Raw genomic sequence first — 17,920 nt, forward strand, 5'->3', positions numbered from 1 at the left:
TTATATAATGCAACAGTGTTACATAAGAAGCACTGCATGAAAAGGCACCTTTTGTTTTCTTCCTCTTTTTTGGCATTCAGTTTTCTCTGCAGTGCACATTGGGGAAAGTGGCAGTACGTCAGAGCTCCTGCCCGAAAACTAATCAAACAGCTCTCATTGTTGCATGTCATTTATATGGATCTCCAAGTGTTAGTGCTGTAGATCCATACAAGTAACCCATATTAATAAATAATATGGGAGTAAATAATGTTACGTATAGGAGACACACAGAAATACAGAATTAGCAGTAGAGGAGTTTTATTAGTCACTATTGGCTTACAGTCATGTACTCCTGTAGACAGAGAACAAATCTATCGATAAGAGTCGACTGGGTCATGTGATCGGCTGAGACTTCAGCTGGTGCATCTCCTATTTTCAATACAAAAATCACACAAATAAATACATACATACATGGTTACAAAGCATACTCTACTCATTTCAGCTTGCTATAGACCTAGACTTACACTCAATACTTCAAGTGGACATTGGTTCTTCAAAATGTATTAAGAATCAATTCCTATGTAATCCTGCCTGTTTCCTGTCTGAAATGCCGTAATAAGTTTAAAGACCACTATGCAGCTATTCCTTCACACCAAGAGGACCATAGCAGCCAACACCAAAGAAATGAGCCCATTACTCAGTCAACTCACTAACACTCCAGGTAGCCTGTCTTACTCAACAACAGCGGTGAGATTTCCATGGTTTCATCTGCTAAGTCATTAACCATGACTTCTTTGTTCAGTCAGTTTTACGATGTGCTTTTACCCTACTTAATACGTGGATAATTTGAATCTGATGTTACTCGTCGTAATTAGAGCTATATCTAAAGTCTTCAGCTGTCTGACAGTATGTTTGCACAAAGCAAGAACTGGCTCCATGACACGGAGCACCTGTGCATTCGCCGAGAAAGGTACAGTACCAAGATAACTGTAGGAAATTACCTAGAAAGGACATTTTATAGTAAAACACAAAATTAAATTCAACTAATAATGCATTAGTTCTGAAATGTTTTTGTGTGTGCGAGTGTGTGTATGTATATGTGTGTGTGTGTGCGTGTGTGTGTGTGTATGTGTGCGTGTGTGCGTGCGTGCGTGCGTGTGTGTGCGCGTGCTTGCACGCGTGTGTGTGTGCATGCGCGCATGTTTTAAATGTTGACACGTCTTGGCAAGTGACCCCATTCAGTAACCGTACAGTATACTGCTACCATAACACCAACAGGGTCGAGGAAGAAGGGCTGGAGAGACATGGTCAGCCCGCGAGCCTGAAGCGTGCACACTGGAGCAGGCCCCATGTGAGGCTTCTCTCATTGGACTGTCCAGCAGGGGGCGAGGCTGCTCCGGGTGCAAATTAAAAACCTAACCTTCCGGCTAACGGGCCCCCTTCAGGGAACCAGAACTGTCCTGTGCCGGGTTTGCACAGCGAGCGGAGAGCGGAAGATTCTGGAACATCGGTCCATCCTGACGACGCACAGGACCAAAATCGGAAAATTGAAACTGTGAGAGCTGCCAGAGGGTGACAGCTCACTCACAGGACCTACTGAATACACCCTCAACCAGCACAGGGGTCCTCAGGCTCTGCCTGCGGCAGGAAGCGTCCATTTGCAGAAAGCGTGGTGATGAAAGGCTTGCTGGCACGTTCGCCAACGTCCTTGCTCCTCTGATGTTTTGGAATCTTGGACAAGGAGGTTCTAGGTTTGGACACCCCAGGCAATGTGTTGAGCACTACTGAGGCTCTTCTGGATCGGAGAGGCACCAGCCAGCCCACAGTCATTTCTGTGCGTTATGAGGGGAATCGGGCCACCCAGATTATCACACCTTCTGGTAATTTCTCCATTTGCTTCCTCTGCGTGCTGTGCGTCAGTAGACTGGGCGTGGCCTGGCACGGGCATGGCACTGTGTGGGCATGGCCTGGTGCTGACATGACTACAGCAGTTGGCGTTTCTCTCTCCCATCCGTGAGTGAACTTGGCTGTTGCTCTGCAACAGCGCTGCATTGTCTTTCTCCATTCATTGTCTACTGTCCCATCTTTAATGCCTGAACACAGCAGGGGCATTCACCTTGCACTATGTAAAACTGTCAATAAATAAGATGATGCGTTTGCCTAGCGCTGGAATGTGGAGTGGGGGCTGGGCTACCTGGAAGGAAACAAACGCAGATGTTGGCAAGGAAACCAAACCAAACTAATATTTATTAGTTAAATATTAACCAATCTGGGAAAATGATGGGACATTTTTGTATAAAAACACTTTTATTTTGTTTATTTGAAAACAGGAAGCGTTGAGGTCTGCTGGCTGCTAACAGAGGTGTGCTGGTGCTGAGGAGTCGGCTAAGGACAAGCTGCCTGCGCTCGGTTCAGCAGCAGCGCGCTAACAATGTACCCCGGCAAGCCTGTGCTAGCTCCGGCCCAGGAAAGAGTGGGGATCTGCGGCACTGTCCTGCTCTAATGATACCACAAGAGGATACAATGGGCTAAAATGGCTTAAATACGCTCCCAGACGGGCGCTGTGCAGGGAAGCATCACCCTAAGCTGACTGCTGTAAACACAGGGAGGGACGGGGAATCGGAGATGAGCCAAGAATAGCCCGTGTCACTGTGCCTTCTCCCCTTCGGCTGAGAGGAGGAAATGAGTCTGCTCCCTGTCTGCTTAATGCCAGTGATGAGGCTGTGAGGAGGGAGGAGGAGGGAGGAGGGGGAGAGAAGGGAGGAGGGGGAGAGATGGAAGGTGGGGGAGAGAGGGAAGGTGGGGGAGAGAGGGGAGGAGGGGGAGAGAGGGAAGGTGGGGGAGAGAGGGGAGGTGGGGGAGAGAGGGGAGGAGGGGGAGAGAGGGAAGGTGGGGGAGAGAGGGGAGGAGGGGGAGAGAGGGGAGGTGGGAAAGGGAGTCCAGGGCTCACCTCTCTCTCACAGGAAGCGTGGGGTTGGCGTTCAGGAAGGACAGCTGCTGCTCCAGGCTGCAGACGCGGAAGGCCAGGTAACAGGAGGACAGGATCAGGAGGATGATGCTGGAGGACAGAGCAGGACAGGCATCGAAACAGTTCTATAACACGGGCACTTCATGTCCTTCACAGCAGAGCGATGTAATCACCTGAGAACTCATAAAATGTAGGGGGTGGGTGTGTAAGCACTCTGTTAGGATGGCATTTAAAAGAAAAAAAGGGGAAATGGATTTTTGATGAACATTACAGCGATGTCATTTTGAATTATTGCAAACAGAGTGGAGTCTTTATTTCTGCCACTAGATGGCAGTATTACAACTATAATGGGCTCCTGTAGCTAAACCGACCATCAAAAAAAAGCAGCTGAACTCAACAGCAAGGTAATTCCATGTCATGCTTCTACTGTTGCACATGACAATTACTTTGAGGAAAAATGTGATGATTCACAAATCTTTAGCTGGTAAGAATGAGTTTAAAACAAATTTCAATCCAGTTAAAAGGGAGAACCATGAACTTAAAAATTACACAGGAAATTGGTTATAGAGCAGACTATACATGCTTTTTGTTTACAAAATGAATGCTATGCTCTAGCTGTCCTATTATTGTCAATCAAATATTTAGGTGGAGACCATGCTCCACAGAGGGAAGGTGCGTGGGGTACCGGAGGGGGACCGGGCGTGGCATCACTCACAGCAGGATGAAGAACTTGAGCAGCTGGTACTCTGCGTGGCCCAGTTCTGGGACCGGCTCGGTCAGGAGGATGTTCTCTGTTTCCAGAACATTCTCTGCAGAACAGACAAAACACAAAACTGCCCCGGGTCAGCCGCAATGCCATGTTCAGCTGTGCTACGCAAAACTAAGCCCCCCACAAACACTGATCCAAAGAATTCGGCCTCCTCCTCAGTTGTAACCTTATAATGGCGACGCCCCATTTTCTGCAAACACAGATATGCACGCACGTACACACTCATTTACTTTCAGCCAGGCTGCCGGTTAATCATATCTCAGTCCAAGGGGAGTCTGCCCATCACCACAGACACTGTATGCAGGCTCAGCACCCAGGAGGTGGGCACAAATTTGTGACTGACTTTAGCCCACGTGTTTCCACAGCCTTAAGACACCGCCATGCTTATGCAACTATGGCGATACTGCATATATGCCAGCACTAGATTAAATAATCCACAGAAACAGCACAAACACACCACTCCTGGATTAAACCAGGATAAAAAACAATGACAGGTTTTGCCTTTGAACAAACACTGACGGCTACAAGATTATCTGGGAGAAACTGCAATTCTGTGGATGGGGGGGAAGACTATCACCCTGCTAACAGATAGCCTTGCACCTTTGCTAATCAGCATGTAAATGGTGTGTGGCTTCGGACATGCGCAGGGCTGTGCAGCGCCCAGAGCAGCCTTCAGCACAGGCGGAGAGCGCAGGGTACACGTGAGGCAGGGATTATCCAACAATAATGAATGCTGTGCTTCATAATAATGAACCACTCCTCTGTTTCAACTGGAGAAAATCTCCAGATCACGCGAAAATCCCCGATTGCGTAAGAGTGCATCCGTCCAAAAAGAAACGGCGCAGAGAGTCCGAGGGGATTAGAGACGCGGACGTGCACCGGGGGCTGACAGAGGACGGGCAGGGGAGGGAGGTTTGGCTACCACCAGTCTTTCAGAAGCCAAGGGATCACAGGCTGATTAAAGAGGATATCAATCAGCACAGCACACACTCATTATTTCCCCCAACTATCTCAAACATCTCCTTTCCTTAAAAGCAAATCCAAAACTAGCCCATCAGAGTCAGCAGGTTTCCCTATTTAAACCTGGCCTGTAATTTTAAAGATAAAACCGGAAATAAGACAGGCTAGATCAGTAGATTGCAGATAAGTTAAACTACCTTATGACCAGTTTTGGGGGTAGAAACATTTGCAACAACAACATGTCGTCCGGGCTACAGTCTTGTGCTGAATAAAACTTCAGTAAAAATAAATATTAAGCAGAAGCAGAGAAAGCCAGGCGGGAACACCCCCCCCCCCCCCCCCCCCCCCGACGGCGGCCGACGGAAACACCTCCTCACCTTCCAGCGGCTCGTCTGCCTGGAAGGGCGTGTCCACGGCGCTCAGGCTGCTGCTGGAGTTCCCCAGGAGGTCGGGGAGCGAGGAGGACACCGACGCCACAGAGGGCTTCCTCCTCCATTTGAGGACCGGCGGGAACTCGTCTGGGACAGGGAACTCGTCCTGCGGCCGAGACACACCCCACGCCATTTAACAGGACAGAGATGCTGGCCACGGAGTTCTGGATAAAACACTCTAACGGCTCTGCACATCTGGCCATTGAAGCATGTCGGCTACATTTGACTGATTGTCACAAATGATCTCAACCACAGGTGACTGGCTACAGTATCCTTTGCATTCCCGGACCCCGTTTCCACAGGAAGTTACTGTAAAAGAGACTTCATGTTTCAGTTCAGCTCTCTGGTCAAATAAATACTGATTGCTTTTGTACAGAAACACAGGAAATAAGGTCAAAGGGTCACTCATGTAATGGCTAAGGTATTGCATAACATAATGTACAACAATGGCTATGACTAAGGATGTGAAAACAATAGTGACTTACGTAACATATGAATTATAAAATTGTGAATTATATAATTTACATGAAGATTTTAATTTCAGCTTCATGCTTTTTTCATTTTAAAGTGTCTAGTATAAGTTCCCCTTACAAGTTACCACTTAGATGACCATTATTGGTTAAAAGAACCCTTTTGTATTCCACAACACCCTTATATATTATACAACTACAGAACAAGGGTCAGGTAATATACTTCTGCATAATTAGGGGATAATTAGGGGACTAATTGAGGGGATATTGCGTTGGCGCAAGTTAATTTAGAGGCTCAGTAGGAACAGTAGGGCTCTGTCACTCAAGGAAGAATTTTCTGGCAACATGCAGAAAGAGAACATTGTCCATTATTATCCAATCAACACGCTGTGGGAGTGGGGGGGGGGGGCACACCACGGGCGGCCCATGCTATGGAATGACAGGCTGGACTGGGGCCATATGCTCCAGCTATAAGCATCTTTCTCCCCTGACGGACATAAGCAGCCAATAAACAAGCAATGTCCTCTAAAGTAATGGCGGGGTCACAAGGTCATGGTTCAAATTCAGTAAGTCCGCATGGTTCCCCCAGGCCGGCGGCCCAGGTGGCTGGTGGCCCAGGTGGCTGGTGGCCCAGGTGGCTGGTAGTGGCGCAGGACCGTGTGAAACAGTAGCCGGTAAAGCAAATAAACAGGCAGCAGTACACAGCTGCGCACAGTAATGTTGAGCAATTACTGCTCTACAAGCAGCTGAAGATGCACCAAAGGTCCAGAGTCCAAGGCTTACCAGGGATAAGGAGACCGGCTCCTCCATGAACTCCTTCAGACTGAGGCTCTTCTTGCCATTGACCTGCAACACAGCCAGGAGTCAGGACCAGGGCCCAGGGTTTATCACAGGCTGATCAGAGGGTTTATCACACACACTGCACATGCTGATCACAAGGTTTATCACACAGGCTGATCAGAGGGTTTATCACACAGGCTGATCAGAGGGTTTATCACACACTGATCAGAGGGTTTATCACACAGGCTGATCAGAGGGTTTATCACACACACTGCACATGCTGATCAGAGGGTTTATCACACAGACTGATCAGAGGGTTTATCACACAGGCTGATCAGAGGGTTTATCACACAGGCTGATCAGAGGGTTTATCACACACACTGATCAGAGGGTTTATCACACACTGATCAGAGGGTTTATCACACACACTGCACATGCTGATCAGAAGGTTTATCACACACGCTGATCAGAGGGTTTATCACACAGGCTGATCAGAGGGTTTATCACACACTGATCAGAGGGTTTATCACACACACTGCACACACTGATCAGAGGGTTTATCACACACACTGCACATGCTGATCAGAGGGTTTATCACACACACTGCACATGCTGATCAGAGGGTTTATCACACACACTGCACACACTGATCAGACACGCTTCAGTATAGAATAATGGTCAGGGAACGGGACTTCCTGAGGTTGTGATTTTGATTCACAGGCAAAACTATGCCACTGTACCCCTGAGCAATGTACTGAACCTGCTCTGCTTCAGTAAAAATATCCAGCTGTATAAATGAACTGTATAAAGAATGTGAGCTGTGTAAGTTGCTCTAGGGAAGAGCGTCTGCTAAATGTCTCACATGTAAATGTCACCCACCACATTTTTTCTTGGAATTGACACAGAGTTCAAACTCTTATGGTCGGAAGCTGAACGTGCTGGGCCAAATATGAAAAAATGCAAAGCAGGAAACATTCAGCAAGTCCTAACCAGCATCTGTCCCAATGCAGGAGCTGAATATCTGTTCAGAGCACACAAGATGTGTGGCTATAGTCAGCCACTTCAGCCGATTTCCCACACCAAACCAGCAGGACCCAGAACACATGACAGTAAATCACATTAGAACGCATTACTGGAGGTCACACAGAACAGCCCCTCTCTATGGCAGCCTTCTCCACCAGTGCATTCAGACATTGATCTAATGCAGTGGCTCTCAAACTTGGTCCTGAGGCCCCCTGTGTCTGCTGGTTTCTATTCCAACCACAATTGCAATCCCCCACATTTTTAACAATCCGTTAATTAGGTTCTTTTCATGTTTTAGAGGGATTATTCACCCTCTTCAGCTACATTATGCCAGAACTAACTCTGGATGCCATGAGGAATAAAATTACAATGTTCATATTTGTACTATATTACAAACAATTATAACTGATCAAATTAAAGACTGAGGAGAATCAATAGACTTCTAATAGGCAAAAATGTGAACACCTGACCACTAAAACTATTAACCTCAGTCTTTCATTTGATTTTTAAAAAATGTTAACCATGTTTATGTAATTGTTTGCAATATAGCACAACATGAACATTAGAATTTTATTCCTTATGGCATGCATTGCTATTTCTGGCATAATGTAGCTGAAGAGAGTAAATAATCCCTCTAAAACATGAAAAACACCGAATTAAATTAACAGCTTGTTAAAATTCTGGAATTGCACGTGTGGAAACCCAAGGGGCTGATCTAATGTACGCGGTGTATTTTACCTGCGTGAAATATGCCCATATTAATTCCTATCTGTTGTGTCTCAACCCTTTCTGATTGGATGAATCAGACCCTGACGGCAGAGGGAGTGGCTTAAAAGGAGGAAGAGGACAAACTCTCACCTGGAGGTGCGTGCAAATCCTCCTCAGGACGTCATACACACTGTCTCGGGACAGCAAGGACACAAACACGTACTGCAGGAGAGGAGGAGGGTGCACATCAGCACTTTCACACACAAACACACTGTATTATTATTAATAATACTATTATTACTGCTATAATATCACAACTAATACTAATAAAATTACTTCAACTATAATAATAATAATAATACAACAATAATAATGATAATGAAAAAGATGTTAAACGGTTTTAAAACATTAGTTAATTCAATTAGTCATTCTAAATGTGAAAAGATACACTATATACAGAATAATGTACTAGCTCATTCAAATTCAGTGTCTGAATGAAAATGCAGCTACTTTAAAAAAATATATGCAACACGTATTTTTTTCTGTACTTAGATGAGCAGAAATACTTCTGTGTGTCGCTGATCCATACAGAAAACACACCTGGTTTACCATGGTCTTTGAAAATCATTTGGTATGATGCAAGCCTTAATTTTCTCAGTCAGCAAACTGGAGGCGATACACAGTTCATGGCCAACAACTTCAACTCTCACCAGGTAAAAACCATAAAACTCAGGCCAGCAGAACAGCCTGAGGCCACATATATAAAAGATCTGTTGCCACAGTAATAATCTGTCAAAGCTCCTGAGTTGGTGTTAAATGGTGTGAAGACATTAAGAAATTGTTCTCATTCCACATTCTACTGTGGCCTTGAAAGTTTTCAGCATATTATCTGCAGAGTAAATAGCCCTATCAGCAACATATTATCCACACAGTAAATAACCAAATTATCTACATGAGCAAAGAAACTGATAAGGAAACCAGGTAAAGCAAACTAACGAGCAGTGAGCAGATTCACACACCGCAGGTGGCTAGCTAGGCCGGGAAAGCAACCTGCTGGCTGTATTCACCTGAGCCAATACTTATCAGTGTCTGAAGCTACCATGACAGAGAACACATTTAATCAATATTCCATATAAATGTGCTCACTCACGGTGGTTTCAGGTATTGATAAGTGTTGGCTTGTGAATACAGCCAGCAGACAATGTGGGAAAACATTTTCAAAACTTCAGAAATCCTGACAGATTTTTGCTTAGACATCATTTAAATCAGCAAACGGTATGCAGCTCCTTTTCAAACTGGTGCTTAATTTAAAATGAGAGATGAATGAAACAGCAGGTTTGTGTGAAACTGACATTATGGCTTCAGTGGAGGCAGTGCAAAGACAGGCGTACTCAAAAATGTGAAAACAGTCAAACAGGTACATCTTGTGCCTTCCTGAATGAAAATGCAGTCTGGAGGGTCGTCCAATAGAAAGTTTACGACTGAAACGGAACTAAAACAAAGCTGAAGTGGAGTGACCTCCGTGCACTGCTGTGTTGCTTCATCCCCAGTATCCCCTGGCATTGGGCGAGCCGGACGTTCCCAATGATGGGGGCGGGGGCGGGGGCGGGGTCATACCTTCTGACTGGTGTCCGTGGTGATCGCCAGCCCGTTGGGCACCAGGCCCGCTGTTTTGTGCTTCTTCACCAGCCGCACGGAGACGACGGGAATAGCCACCTGCCAGAGAGAGGAGAGCGCAAAGATCAGCCCCCGCACCGGGAACGCGCCCCGACTGCGTGGCTTTTACCGCCGCCCCCAGCCCCCACCGGGCGGCAAGGAGGGAGTCAAAAGGTACAAGTAAACAAAGACAAAAAAAGAGGGAAAATATAACAGTCTGGTCCCGCTGAACAGTAAACACAGGCGAACGATAGCAGGGGGGTCACGTCACGGTGAGCTGGACACGCTGCACCAGGGCTGCAAACAGCTCTCAGGGTCAGGATCCCTAAACAACAGGACCCGTGAGGCAGGACAGACCCCCCAGTCCCAATTCACCTAATCACTCCCCTCTCTTTTGAGATACGTTCAATTACACAGGAAGTGTAACTAACGCAAGGGCCAATCACAAGCCAGAGCATTAATACCAATCTGATATTTGCACTAAACCTGATTTATGTTTCAACAATTCTGCAGGTGCAAAAAAAATATACTGCCAAAATTTCAAACATGGCCGTGGGCAAAACCAAGCATGCATTCAAATGAACTGTATCGGTATTACACCGGAGTCAACGGAAAACAAGCTTTCAGGACTCTCAGTGTATCTGAACTCAGAAGATAAACGTTAATAACATTATTAAAGGCCCTATTAACAGACCCCTGCAGCGCCTTGATTGGCACCTGGAACACTCACCTTGATGTCCTTGCCGAACAGGTTGGCGTAGAAGCACAGCCAGTTTCTGGAGATGTAGAGCCGGCCTTGGAGCAGGATGTCTCTGAGGAGCGCGCAGGAATAGACTGAGAGGGGCAGAGAGAGGCAAACAGGCCCACATTACACAGAGGAGAGGCGCTGCGCTGCAGGGCACGTCTGCGCACCGAACGGGGGAGCGCTGCAATCTAACTGCAACGCAACTTAATGAGGTCTGCGCAAGTCGCCACATGCGCCCGTGGGCTGTTTACTGGCAGGTTTACACAGGTGGCAGCTAGTCAGGCACGCCTGCTTTGAAAAGGAATCATTAGCAATAAAAGATAAAAGAATCCCAACTGTCTCTTAAAGTGTCAATATGATGATTCAGACCCAGAACAAACTACTGTGGAATGTAATACCAGAATACCAATGCCATTAGAATTAACAAACTCAATGCCAGATTAAACAAGTGCCAGAATCTGTTATGGTCCAACGCGTATTACTATTTTATTATGTTGTTCATTGAGTAATAAAATAATCTGCATTCACATTACTAATTAACAACGGCACAAATGGTGCCCACACGCATAAAAAATGCTTACACAATATGAAAACTACCTCACATCTCAATTTCTGTGGCAGCAAAAAAAACAGGATTTAACCACTGCAAACCCAAGCGTGTTTTTCACCAAGGGGACATATCAGCAGGCAATAGCCAATAATTCATTAGCCATGTGCAGAACTGCTCAAAGGGAACTCTGCAGGTGCAATGTCTAAAAGTGCAGTCCAACGTTGCATCACATTTAACTACGGTGTTTATAAGAATGGCAATACATGCATTAGAGCACGCTTTCTCTTGATATTGCATAATTACATTATGAGTTCATCATTATTTCATATGCATTATGGCATGTCCTTAGTATCAAGTAATATTGCTTGGGGTTATGCTGATGATAATGGGGATAACCATCAACGAGTGTACAAATAACAGATGTTGAATAGCTAAATATCAGATTTTGTGTTTTTATTAAAGAATTTAAAATATGAATCCATTTACTAATCTATTCTCTCCTTTAATTCCCTATGCTAATACAGACATGTGGGTTGGTCATTATTTTTGTTTTTGATTATTTGATTTAGAATTAATTTTCCTAAGCAGTAATTGGTTTCTATACAATTTTTGCTTACTGCTTGAACACAGAATGCAAAACAGTGAATACTTTTAAAGTTATGAGATGCTGCACTCAAAAATAAATCCAAAAAAATCTAGATAGTGGTCAAACTAGATAATTTATTTTTCTCAAACTGAACATACAATTTGAGCAATTTAAGCAGAGAATCACAAGATGGTTGGTTGCCAATTCGCAAGTTTGGAGAAGAGGACTAAATGCATTTTAACCTGATTACATTAATTAAATTAAAGCACATTAATCTAATCAGTAAAACTGAATTGTTAATACAGTCTTGCAAATACTGTGACCTATTTAAAAAAACAATTCAAAAATGGAAGTAAGTCAGCCGCTCACCTTTCATGAGGATCTCCTCCTTGGGCACGGTCTGGAACAGCTTGTGGTACTGCGAGTTGTACTTGCTGACCGTCTGTCCGGCGGGAGAGAGGACAGACATGAGCGGAGCCACAGAACAGCACTGCACCCCTGCCCCGTCGCTGAAGGGGCTGGAGCTCTGCAAGAGTCCCAGCATGTCCACCCCAAAAAAAAACAAAACCCTCCTGCGACACAGACTTCCCCCCCCCGGGCCGTGCTGAACAGAGGCTCGGCGGAGCGGGTTCCCACCTCCCCACGCTGCGCTGGGAAAAAAACCCAGCGGCCCTGCCCTCGCACAGCGTCAGCGCCGCCCCCGCTGCGGTTTGCACCTCCGCCAAGCGGCTTTCTGAGGAGCGCCCGAGCTCCTCTCTCACACTCTGCAGTCTGCAGGCTCTCACATTACAATCACAACTCACACGAGACCGCCCCATAAGACGGGCGCTCTGTCTTAATGTTTAACCTCCATGCTGCACAACCAGACCTCGCGCAGGTGTATCGCACTGACTGAACTGTGGAACCGTACACAGTGGTGACGCTATAGGTTCAAAGACTTTCAAAAGGAACTTCCTGGATGTTCTTTTGCGTTTTTTGTAGCCACTCGTTAAAATTGCCACAGTATACTACATTATCACATAGGTCAGGGTTAGGAAATCTGCCTAGTTGCTTTCAGGAAAAGGAAATTGTGATGTCACACTAACAAACTAACTGATGGTAAATTCCCTGGTCTCATATAAAAAAAATTAAAAAAATAAATAAAAGAAATTCCCTGGTCTCAGCTACTTTATAGACTAACATTTTCCACTGCGAGTTACTGGTCTGTTTGACAGCACTGACATCTAATATCTCTGCTAAGATGCTTTCCAATTCCTGAATATCTCACAGACAGGAGTCAGCACCGATTGGCAGTTATTATTCCAGCGAGGGGGTGGGGGGAGGGGGGCAAACTCTTCTGTCTGTCCAGTAACATGGTATCAGGATTACAATCATTAACACATCACACCAGAGAAAATTCTCTACAGAGGAGATCTGGAGGAGGCGGAAGGAGGCCTAAATGAGTATGAGATGCCTGCTCCAGCTCAAAGGAGGAAAATACAGCAGAAATACTTACTGAGCCACGGTAGCATTTCTTCACATCCTCGTATGAGAGGTCATCTATGAGCTGGATCCTGTCAAGCACATGCCAGGTGGTTAGAATGGTGCACAGCCAGTCCACACTGTTTACAGACACCTGGGAAGGATCTCCCAGAAAAGCCAGGCCATAAACAATATGACCCACTCGCTTTTAAAGATGAAATATGAACATGCAGCATGCAGTGCCTGTATGAACTACAGATTTACCATAAGTATCATAACATGTCAAACACACACACACACACACACAAACACAAACACAGACACACACACACACACACAAACACACACACACACACACACCTGCACACCCAGACGCAAATGCCTCTCAGGTGGATGTGGAATTTTAAAGGAGTGCTTAAGCAAATTTCAGAATGGTTTCCAACAGGAGGTGGAAACAAACATTCATCTCCATTTGCAAGCCACGGCCCTTCACTTCCGAAGGCCTGGGGCTCTGGAAAGGAGCTTTAGCACAACCTCAGTTTCCACACTGCCTCAGTTCACCAAAGCTCACAGTATGTAAGAGCACTGCAATGCTAACGCTAATTCTATTAAAGCAGATGACTCAGTGCTATAACATTCGTCATTGGAGATGTTTGGTGTCTGCATGGGTCAATTTCCTCAAAAATTAGCATTTTTATTTACGTATTTGGTGTGCAGAAAGAAATTAGATGCAGACTTGGCCGTGGTTAAGAGAGTGAGGATAATTTCTCACACACTCTTTAATAGTCTACCCAAAAAAACAGAAGCCCTGATTGGTGGTTCCTCTGTGGAACACCCGTGGTGATTCTGTAGCCATATAAGGATGCTAGCAGCATATACTAATGAAGGCATTATGGCAAGATGTTTTTATCTTTCAGCCTCACCTTAACTAAAAATGAGGAACATGGATCTGAATGTATTCACTGAATTTGTAACATATACATATACTGTACACACACAAACGCACACGCACGCACGCATGCACGTACACACACACGCACATACACACGCTGTGTGTTTCTACTGAAAATACCTCCGAGTCGCTTATTGGAACTGTTACACCCACGGGCCTCACAACACCGGAAACAGAGTGAAACTGTCTGACATGCGCTTCGGCGAGCAGGCATGCGAAAGTGTGCAGCGGTGCATGATTCAGTGATAATGAAAACAAGGGACAAATGAAAGACCTCCAATCAGGAGAGCTCATCTGGGGTGACTCAATTAGAGCTATACATGCTTGTTCACATTTAAATTTGCTGGAAATTTTCCCTCCGAAATTTAAATGACAAATTTCACAAACAATGTAAACAGACCGTGATCTTACACAGTGGTACAGTGCTTGCGTGGAAGCTCACTATCTCTCCGAGAAATAAACCTCCACAGCACTCAGTTCAGAAATGAAAAACATGAACAGAGAGACTTTCTAAGGAATCATTCTAGACTGTGCCAAAGAGCAGCACACATTAGTTGAGGGAATCTGTGCACCACCATCTTGTACGAAACATGTACACACCTGGAAATATTGCTTGGGGGACCATAGCAGCTGGTGCTTTTCTAAAAAAAAAATTCTAAGATGGTGTGTCAAAGGGCCAGAACTGCTATTTTTAACAAATGCTAAATATGAGTGACATCAAGGTGCCTGGGAAAAACCTCACAAATGTTTTGACACAAAATCTTTCACGTTAATCTGCAGAAGAGAACCACATTTGACTGAGCAGATGGGTTTTTATAGAGAAAGGGCACTGTATTGTATCATAACACCAAAAGAAGCATGTATCTGCAAGTGAATATAAACCAGCAACAGGATCGACTTATAATTTTTTTTTCTCAAAGAAAAAGAAAATATGAACATAACTCATTGACACTGAATGTCCTGTGACCATTCTCGTCAGCGATCATGCTGATTATATTTACATTAACACAACGATAAGCAAATTCATGTATCCAGGGTGACACACGGCTTAATCTGTTCCCTTTAAGAACTGCTCCCATTTAAATTTGGAAGGGTGTTTTTGAAGAGAAGCACTTTAAGCGAAGGTCTTTCCTCAAGGGTACAGCAGCCTGCCTCTGTCACTTCTCCATGATGCAATTTATAAATCAGTGACCTCATTTACGATTCTCTATTCCTGGAAAACTTTATCGTACTGATTTCCTTCTGCGAGAGAGCTACCCTACAAATAGCCCCTCCTTTCCACCCTGTCCTGACAGGACACCCCAGGCCCCCCTGACAGAGGGCCAAAGAGGGGCGGAGCCTCTTCCGGCACAGTGGACCTATCGGTTTCTGTCACCGTGCGTCAACTCTGCTGACCAACCGCCACCCTCGGGACACCCACCCAAACACTGCTGACCAGACGCCTGTCCGAAAGGGCAAGCATGTGCTCAGCAAGTCACCCCTCTGCTGTGTGCGCTCGTATTTCACCAGCACAAGCTGCCGTCAAAGACACGGCAGACCTACGCATGAAATGACCTCACAGGAGCCACCCTGAGCCAGCAGCAAATAAAGAAATGAAAGCCGCTTCCCTGCCTGCCACCTATCAAACAAATAGCCTTAGGGAAGAGGATGAATATATCTACGTGTATTGTACACATATCCATGACTGACAGGACTGGCTGAACAACACCATGAAGGCGACTCTGGGACACGTCATCCGTATTAATCCAACAGTTTAGTCTGAAAACCACAATTATTTCTTTCCTCAGGAAGCTGTTCCCACAAACAATTCAATAGTAAATATACTGCATCTAAAAAAAGCATCAGCTATACTATATGACATTTCAGTTAAGACAAATGTGTGATGATACATGTCAACATTTTAATGCATGATGACAATATAACACATCATACAGCACTAAGGAATTACAGATTTGTATCACTCTTCTACCTATGAGAGCATAAGTGACAGGATACATACAGCAGATCAGGGACTGTGTGAGTCCAGTTAACACTGGAGTCTCTGTGAGTCCTCCCATGATCCCATGACAACTGAATACTGACACTGTGTGTGTGAGCGGGGGTACACACTGGAGTGTGTGTTGGTATGTCTGAACTGCGTGTGTGCATATGTGTGCGTGCATATATGTTAGTGTATGATTTGGCTGTATGTGCATCTAACAGAAGACAAAGGCCTGTTTATATGATCATATTAGTGTATCAGTATTGCGTCTGGTAATACATTGTGTATGTATGTGGCGTCTACTCATACTTTTGATCTATGTATGTATAGATGCATGCAAGAATGTGCGTGCGTGTCTGTGTATGTGTGTGTGTGCGCACATGAGCATTGTGTGTGTACACCTGCATCGAGAGTTGTACCAAGCATGTGACCATCTGTGTATGTGCATGTGTGCACATGGGGATTGTGTGCGTACACCTGCATCGAGTGCTGTATTGCTGTATCAAGCATGTGACCGTCTGTGTGTGTGTGTGTGTGCACATGGGGATTGTGTGCGTACACCTGCATCGAGTGCTGTATTGCTGTATCAAGCATGTGACCGTCTGTGTGTGTGTGTGTGTGCACATGGGCATTGTGTGCGTACACCTGCATGGAGAGCCGCAGCAAGCGTGTGACCATGCTGTCCTCTCCAGAGGCCTGGGCTTGTTGACACACAGGGTAGTGCTCTGTCACTTTGCCAGGGAGCTGTATAGAACTGAGCTGATAATTGAACCTCTGTGGACCGCAGAGCAGAAGCAGCTCTCTGTAATCCAAACACACTGGTGCTATATCCCATCAGCCAGGCCATTACACTGCAATACACATCAGCTTCTTATTTGCTTTTCATTTGGTGTACAGGGATTACTTACATGCACGGTGAGCCTGTGCTGGGGTTTTAAAGAAAAGGCTTTTTCTATTTGGCAAATGTCCAAAAGATAACTGTAAAACTATTGAGACTATGTTTAATATTATGTTTAATATAATACATAGATTCATACAATGTGGAATGTGTTTTGAAACTGGTTTTAAGATACAGAAACGTCATGAAACACAGAGTACTCCATTACACAACAGTTTAAAGCTTGAGAGGGAAAGACTCAGTACTTAAGCAATGAAGAGGGACAGGAAGAGGTCAGGGACATCAGTTCCTCTCTTGAGAGTGCAGTCAAAGATTCTTAAATTATCTCTCGCATGGTTTGGCGCAGTCACTTCCTGCCAGCCTATAAAGAGAGGGCAGGGTGGAGCCCTGCCAGGTCACAGTGACTGGCCTGGGGGAGCTGGCGGCTGCTCTCATCTCCTCAGTCACACGTGCAGAGATCCGGGGAACGCTTCGGGAAAAGGGGTCCCCGGTGGGTAGCTAACGTGAGCCTGGTGTTTAGTAGGAGCAGCTCTACTCAGAGGCATCCTATCCTGCGCTCAGACAAACAGCCCCCCCCGTGAACTGAGCCAATCACAGCAGCACAGAACGCAGAGGCGTGATCTGCGCCACGCGCTCACGTTGGGCCCTGCTGGCGCCGAACACGCAGCCGCTGTGTCCTGATGGAGGGTTCCCGCCGCGCCCCCGCCCCCGCCCCCGCCCCGCCGATGCGCGGCTCTGTGTTCCAGAACAGCGTCGATGGCATGTCCCGTGGCAGGGGCACGGGACAGCGCGGTGGCGTGCTCATTAGCAGCGCACAGGAGCATCGCTACGCCAGGCCCCGCTGACAACCGCCAGCGCAGGCAAACCCCCTGATGAATTCAGAGAGCCTCATCAAATGAGTTGCCCCATCCAATTACAAAAAAGGCAGAGCTCCCTGTTGTTAATGGAAGCTAGTGGCAGCACGCAGCATGCTGAAGTCACCTTCTCTGAGCTGACCTGTACT

General features: G+C 45.9%; 1 protein-coding gene across 4 annotated transcripts in view; it reads right to left on the reverse strand.

Moving 5' to 3' along the window:
* Nucleotides 1–280: 280 nt before the first annotated feature.
* Nucleotides 281–17,920, reverse strand: part of LOC135241789 (GRAM domain-containing protein 2A) — a 38,433-nt gene continuing 20,793 nt past the window's right edge. For 3 of the 4 annotated variants that reach the window (XM_064312466.1, XM_064312469.1, XM_064312468.1), the window contains exons 3-12: nucleotides 13,121–13,178; nucleotides 11,995–12,067; nucleotides 10,475–10,578; nucleotides 9,706–9,804; nucleotides 8,239–8,310; nucleotides 6,361–6,423; nucleotides 5,054–5,213; nucleotides 3,663–3,780; nucleotides 2,930–3,037; nucleotides 281–2,173 (exon numbers count right to left, since the gene is read on the reverse strand). In XM_064312466.1, coding sequence (XP_064168536.1) covers nucleotides 2,170–2,173; nucleotides 2,930–3,037; nucleotides 3,663–3,780; nucleotides 5,054–5,213; nucleotides 6,361–6,423; nucleotides 8,239–8,310; nucleotides 9,706–9,804; nucleotides 10,475–10,578; nucleotides 11,995–12,067; nucleotides 13,121–13,178 — 859 coding nt within the window. In that variant the 3' untranslated portion in view covers nucleotides 281–2,169. The remainder of the gene's footprint in view (nucleotides 2,174–2,929; nucleotides 3,038–3,662; nucleotides 3,781–5,053; nucleotides 5,214–6,360; nucleotides 6,424–8,238; nucleotides 8,311–9,705; nucleotides 9,805–10,474; nucleotides 10,579–11,994; nucleotides 12,068–13,120; nucleotides 13,179–17,920) is intronic. The other variant, XM_064312467.1, reaches the window with a different exon arrangement.

The sequence above is a fragment of the Anguilla rostrata genome, chromosome 16 (genome assembly GCF_018555375.3).
Source record: "Anguilla rostrata isolate EN2019 chromosome 16, ASM1855537v3, whole genome shotgun sequence".
NCBI lineage: Eukaryota > Metazoa > Chordata > Actinopteri > Anguilliformes > Anguillidae > Anguilla > Anguilla rostrata.